The 6,503-nt window shown below is 48.5% G+C and overlaps 1 protein-coding gene across 1 annotated transcript; it reads left to right on the top strand.

Annotated features, from left to right (window-relative positions):
- The first annotated feature begins 785 nt into the window (after nucleotides 1-785).
- On the top strand, nucleotides 786-5,216 carry GOT1L1 (glutamic-oxaloacetic transaminase 1 like 1). The gene is made up of 9 exons (XM_021681511.1): nucleotides 786-900; nucleotides 1,611-1,792; nucleotides 2,104-2,215; nucleotides 2,462-2,571; nucleotides 2,790-2,882; nucleotides 2,976-3,126; nucleotides 4,069-4,234; nucleotides 4,700-4,842; nucleotides 5,068-5,216. Exons 1-9 carry the CDS (start codon nucleotides 786-788, stop codon nucleotides 5,214-5,216), a joined length of 1,221 nt encoding a protein of 406 aa, XP_021537186.1.
- The last annotated feature ends 1,287 nt before the right edge of the window (nucleotides 5,217-6,503 follow it).

Below are 6,503 nucleotides of genomic sequence, written 5' to 3'. Positions count from 1 at the left end.
GGCAGACGCTTAACGACTGAGCCACCCAGGCGCCCCCTACAAAGTTATTTTTAAAAAAAGAAAAAAAGAAAGCAAATCACAAGACTGACCCTACAGAGGCCAGCTCTTTGCGCCCTTGATTTCTGCCATCTACACTTGCTGCTGGGCCACCACTGAATAGGTTAACAAGTGTAGAGGTCTTGGCTCTAGAACTGAGAGAAAATAGGATTGGCTTGCCGAGTTGCAGCTTATCCTGTTTCTAAACATAGGATGCTTTATTTAAAATAACTATGGAAGGAAACAGTGCTTTCTTTCTATTCCTTTTAAAATCTGGGGCCCTTAGCAAAACAAAAGTAGAAGCTTTTTAAATGTATCCCTCAACTTGCATTACTGCTGGGTCTGAGGTTTTCACTTCTGCACCCGGTTCCTGGGCTGCCGGGCTTGCCCTATCTTCCAAGGGCTGCCTTGTTACTTTGGATTGGGCTACTGGGAGCCAGAGAAGGCAGTGAGTTAAAGAGAGGTCCCTGGGAATTCCAGGTCCTCCCTCCCTCCTCCCCCATCTCTGTCCACTCTCTCAGGGGATCCTCCTCAACTGCCATGGAATATTCCCATAGGCTTTGGGGATTGCCACCACGGAGACTGGGGATTGTAGGGTTCTGTTGCTCTGGTGACCAGTTGTCCAGAGCCTCTGTATTGGATCTGCCAGGGTTCTGGGAAGAGGCAGGCCTGGCTGGACCGGTCTTGGAGGAAGGCTTTGGAACAGGAGCAGGGAACAGAGTAGGCTTGGCTGTACTTGCATTTCAGTGATGCCTACCCTTTCGGTGTTCATGGATGTGCCCCTAGCCCAGAGGCTAGAAGGCAGCTTGTTAAAGACCTACAAGCAAGACAATTGTCCTAACAAGATTTTCCTGGCCTTTAGAGGTAGATGCCTTATGGTTTTGGAACGTTTTAAGACTCTTATCCTGATTGCCTCTAGGGGAACAGTCTGCCGTAGCCACGGAGGAATCGGGAGGTAGCCACGCCTCTGCAAGTGGAGAGCTCTGTTCTTGTTAACAGAATTGCCCGGTGGGGAAAAGTGCAAAAAATGTCCCGGGTCATTCTGTGCCCTTTGCCCTTAGCTGGGGGCTTCCGGGGATTTGGTAAGAGCTACGCCTTCTCCTCTAGTTCGATGCTTCGGGGTCTGCATGGGCACTCTACTTTCTTCAGCCTCTTCCTTCTCCCCTCCCCTTCCTCTTCTGTTCCTGAACTAAGAATGGTTCCCCAAATGGACCCTTCTGAAATGCAGCCAGCCCTAGCCACTGTGAAAGTTGGGGTTACCTTTGTTTAGCCTCATGGGTCTAGAACTCCCATGTGGTATGTCATGTTTGCCCTTTAAAATGACGCAGGTTTAAAAAAAAAATGGCATAAGCTTCAGCTGTCTTCTTTAAAAAGACAAAAATTATACACATTCACTTGGCACATTGTTTTTATAAAGGGGAAGGAAAAAAAAAAGAAAGTTGTCTTTTCCTGGGCAACTTTCCAAAGCCCCAAGAAAGCTGGGCCCGATGTTTGTTTGTGGGCTGTCTGCAGAGCCCTGACTCGGAGGCCCTGAGGCTGGGCATCCAGAGCTCCCTCTGTGGCTTCCCTCACAGTCTGCATGACCAGCGAGGGCCATCCTTGGGTGTCTTCCGTGGTGCCCAAGATCCGACTGCAGATCGCGTATGATCCCTCTCTGAACTACGAGTATGTGCCTGTGAAGGGCATGAAATCATTCACTGAGGCCTCCTTGAAGCTCCTCTTTGGAAAGCACAGCCAAGTCATTGTGGAGAACAGGGTGAGATGAAGGGCCCTTTGCTGACTCACCCGGACTCAGCGAGTGGAACTCCGGGGCTGCATAGTCCTTAACCAGAAAGGGGCGTTGGAGGGCTTCCTAGCATTGACAGAGGGGGCCGTGAGACTCAGAGTCCGGAGACTTGGTCGGTGGGGGACACAGCCAGGATCCGAACCTGAAGCCACTGTTCTTTGCATCAGCCCACATTGCTGATGTACAGGTTCTTTCCAGGAAGGAATCATCTGAACCTGAGGCAGTAATAGCATCATTATCACTCTTTTAAAGAGTTACTTCTGTTTATTTTCTGTTGGCAGGTAGGGGGTGTGCACACTGTTGGTGACAATGGAGCCTTCCAACTTGGGGCCCAGTTCCTCAAAATCTGGCGTAAGGATTCTCAAATAGTTTACATTATTTCTTCCAAAAAAGGTGAGTTATTATGCAAAATGGGGGTGACAGAAGGTCCCTCCCTCCTGTTCCTGAGTCCCACCCCATTTGCAATCTTCACTGTTGCCCTTCTCACTCTCTGTCATGAGCAAGATGGTAGACAAGCCAAGTATGCTTGTCCTTTTCCTGTTATTGTCCCACCTTCCACCAGTGACCCTCAGACCCATTCCCTGGCATGTCTGCCTCCATTTCCTCAGTACCAGCTGGAGGGGGGGTGTGTTCCCACAGAACCCTACGGACTCGTCTTCCAGGACATGGGCTTTACAGTTTGTGAATACTCCTTCTGGGACTCCAAGCAGCTGTGCATAGACTCCAACGTGCTCCTCGATGTGGTGGAGGTAGAGGGGCCCCGCTCAGAAACTTCTCCCCAGACCTGATTACAGTTTTATTTTCCTTTCATCCCCACCACCCCTGTTGTCATGAAAGGCCTTTTCTAGGCTTGATTTGCCTGGCCCTTTAGTAGGAACCAACATGGAGGATGATTTCTCCTCCATATGCCCTATTGCCACTCCCACTTGGTAGGGGAAGTGCCTGATGAGACAGTGTCTACCTGCAGCAGGCCCCACATGGCTGTATCTTTGTGATTGGGAACCTTGGTGACTGCAACTTGACACAAAGTCAGTGGGCAAGGTTGATGGCCAGCATGAAGGTGAGCCCAACATCCGCCGGACTTTCTTCCCTCTCGCCATCTACCATCTCCTCCACCAACTTCATCCTTTTTCCAATCTTCTTTCTCCTACAGAGCAAGCAGATATTCCCATTTTTTGACATTCCCAATCAAGGTTTATCCACCGGGGACTTGGAAGAAGATACTGGATTCTTACAGTACTTCGTGTCTCAAGGCTTTGAGTTCTTCTGCAGCCAGTCTCTGTCCAAGACTTTTGGCATCTATGGTATGGAACGGGCCAAAGGGGAGGGGAAGGCCTCGTGCTGACGTGGTGCCTTAGCCAAGGCATAAACGTTGTGCTTGATATCTCCTATCCTCTGGAGAGAGCCAAGGCCTCCAGAGAGAGTACCATGGAGGCAGAAGGGAAGAGCACTGAGGTACGAGTCAGATTCTGCGGTATTGTCTCAGCTCAGTTCCTAAAACTAGCTACTAAAACTGACTCCAGTTTTTTTTTTATTTTATTTATTTATTTATTTATTTATTTATTTATTTAATTTTAGAGAGGGAGAGAGGGAGGAGAGGCAGAGGGAGAGGGAGAGAGAGAAACTCAGGGGGCTTGATATCATGACCCTGAGATCATGACCTGAGCTGAAATCAAGAGCCAGACGCTTAACTGACTGAGCCAACCAGGTGCCCCAAGACTGACTCCTGCGAAATCATTTTGCCCCTTTGGGCCTCTTTTTCCTCAGCTATAAGGTGAGGGGGAGGGCTTGGTGATCTTTCAAGTGCTTCCCATCTTTGAGACTCTTTACATTTTATTTATTTTTTATTTTTTTAGATTATTTATTTATTTATTTGTCAGAGAGAGAGAGAGAGAACACAAGCAGGGGGAGCAGCAGGTAGAGAGAGAAGCAGGCTCCCCGCTGAACAGGGAGCCCGATGCGGGACTTGATTCCAGGACCCTGGGATCATGACCTGAGCCGAAGGCAGACACCCAACTGCCTGAGCCACCCAGGCATCCCCCATCTTTGAGATTCTTATTTATAGCTACTTTTTTCTGGAAGAAGAGGCTCTGGCAACTTCCTGGGATCTGGATACCTGCTCGGCTGGGCTGGGAGGGGGGCCCGGTAGTCCAACCCTCTCTTCTGCAAGGTTGGAGGTAAAGTCATCAGGGAAGGCCCTGGTAATGGAGAAGGAGACTGAGGGGCTGTCTGTCCCAATGCTGCAGATGAAGGAGTTGGGATCCTGGTCGTGGTAGCACTCAACAACCAGCTCCTGCTATGCGTCCTCTCCCAACTGATGAAACTCACCCATGCCCTGTGGCTAAACCCCCCTACTACGGGGGCTCGCATTATCACCTCCATCCTCTGTAACCCTGCTCTTCAGGAAGAATGGTAAGGGCAAAGGGTGGGGGCGGGAAGGGATGGCAGAGCCTCTAGACATACATATAGACTTACCCATTCACAGTATTCTTCCTGCCCAGTTGCCTCTTTGACTCCATTCATTCATCAACATTTGCTGAGGACTCATTGTGTACCAACGCCTTGGGGGAGTGGGCAAGAGGACATTCTTTTGGGACATAGGCCAATGAATTATTTGAAGTCTTCCAGATTGCAGGAGATTAGGCAGCATCAAGGACTTGCTACTCTGGCAAAATCTGCCTACAAGCCTGCGTGGCTTGCTTAAATTAATATGGGCTGAAACTCCTCTCCCACTTGTAATCAGATCCTGGGCTCCACCAGTATGCCCTCGGGCACTATCCTTGGGGCTTTTGAAGGCAAGAAGAGTGCAATGGCAATGAGGAGCTTGACAGCAGGGAAACCTCATACTTTAATTTCTTGCTGTCTTTTCTTTGGCAGGAAGCAGAGTCTGAAAGGGCTTGTAGAGAACATCATGCTGATCAAGGAAAAGGTGAAGGAGAAGCTCCGGCTCCTGGGAACGCCTGGTTCCTGGGATCATATCACAGACCAGAATGGGCCCCATAGCTATCTTGGACTCAACTGTAAGTGTCTAGGAGGGGGTAGCTGCCCCTTTTCTGACCTTGGGATTGTATTTGAGCATTCAGCTTCACTGACTAGGTGACCAGTCCCTAGCTGTTTGATTCGAGGGAAGTAGAGTTGCTTTAAAGACCCTTCTGGATCCCCAGAAATGCTGGCACTTCCTATCACCTCTAATCCACCCTGGGCTAGAGGGGAGTTAGTATCTCAGACCCTGGGATGATCACCAGTCCAACAGGTGGAATACCTGGTCAAGAAAAAGCATATCTACCTTCCCAAGAATGGTTGGATCAACTTCAGCTGTATCAATGCCTGCAACATAGATTATATCACTCAGAGCATCAGTGAGGCTGTCCTCTCCACCAAGGGCTCAGAGTAACATCTTCAGAAAATTGATGACTCCCAGTCGGAATAAAAAGCTTTAGTCTTTGCAAAAACTCTGTGCTGAGTATTCATTGCTATAATTCATTTCTCTGCAAAGCATTCTCTCTTTCCACCTGTTTATGAAGCACTGGTCTGGCCTCAGCAGAGAGAAGTTAAAAAGGCCCAGAGAAGAAGGGAATGTCTATCTTCAGTGACCATCTCATATTTATTTAATAGCTACTATATTAAGGCCCTGCCCTGGTGCCTTAGTTTGTTTGGGCTGCTACACCAAAATACCAGCAAATTCAGGGTCTGGTGAAGGCCCTCCTCCTGGTTCATAAACAGCATCTTGTAACTGTAACAGCACATGGTGGAAGAAGCAGGGCGTCTCCCTAGGGCTTCTTTTATAAGGGCACTAATCCCATTCATGAAGGCCCTGCCTCCATGATCTAACCACATCGAAACACGATCACATTGGAGATTAGGTTTCAACATATGACTTCTGAGGGAACGGGAACATTCAGATCATAGCATCCGGGCATCAAAGGGAAGGCAAAAAACCAAGTACAATCCGGTCCTTTTTCTCCAGAAGCTTAGAGTCTAGTTGGGAGAAGAGCCTTAGTCCTATGAAAGCTAAGTAACGTTTCAAGGTTGAATATAATAAAAAGTCACATCGATTATCTGGACAGGAAATATGTCAAGAATTTAGAGAAGAGAAACCTTAATATGGGCCAGAACGGTTGGGGAAGATCTCACAAGAAGCTACAAATTGGTGGGGCGCCTGGGTGGCTCAGTTGGTTGGGCAACTGCCTTCGGCTCAGGTCATGATCCTGGAGTCCCGGGATCGAGTCCCGCATCGGGCTCCCTGCTCAGCGGGGAGTCTGCTTCTCCCTCTGACTGTACCCCCTTCTTGTGCTCTCTCTCTCTCTCAAATAAATAAATAAAATCTTTAAAAAAAAAAAAAAGAAGCTACAAATTGGTTTGGGTACTGATAGACAGCTAGGAGTAGTGATAATAGGTAGAAGGGATCTAGAAGGATATCCTAGGCACAGAGCAACCTGAGCAAGGGCCACTGGCATGATTGTAAAATATGATTATTTACTGGGCATCTATCTGCTAATATATGGAATTCTTCAAGCCCCCGAGATACTAAAAGTTATGGCAGTTGCTTCTCTTATGTTGGCCTCCATCCTAGCTGGGGAGACACCACCTACATGGTAAAAATGTCATTAAGAATAAAAGGTGACATGGGGCACCTGGGTGGCTGAGTGGTTTAATCATCTGCCTTCGGCTCAGGTCATGA

The sequence above is a fragment of the Neomonachus schauinslandi genome, chromosome 2 (genome assembly GCF_002201575.2).
Source record: "Neomonachus schauinslandi chromosome 2, ASM220157v2, whole genome shotgun sequence".
In the NCBI taxonomy this organism is placed as follows: domain Eukaryota; kingdom Metazoa; phylum Chordata; class Mammalia; order Carnivora; family Phocidae; genus Neomonachus; species Neomonachus schauinslandi.
This window is presented reverse-complemented; position numbering and strand designations above follow the sequence as displayed.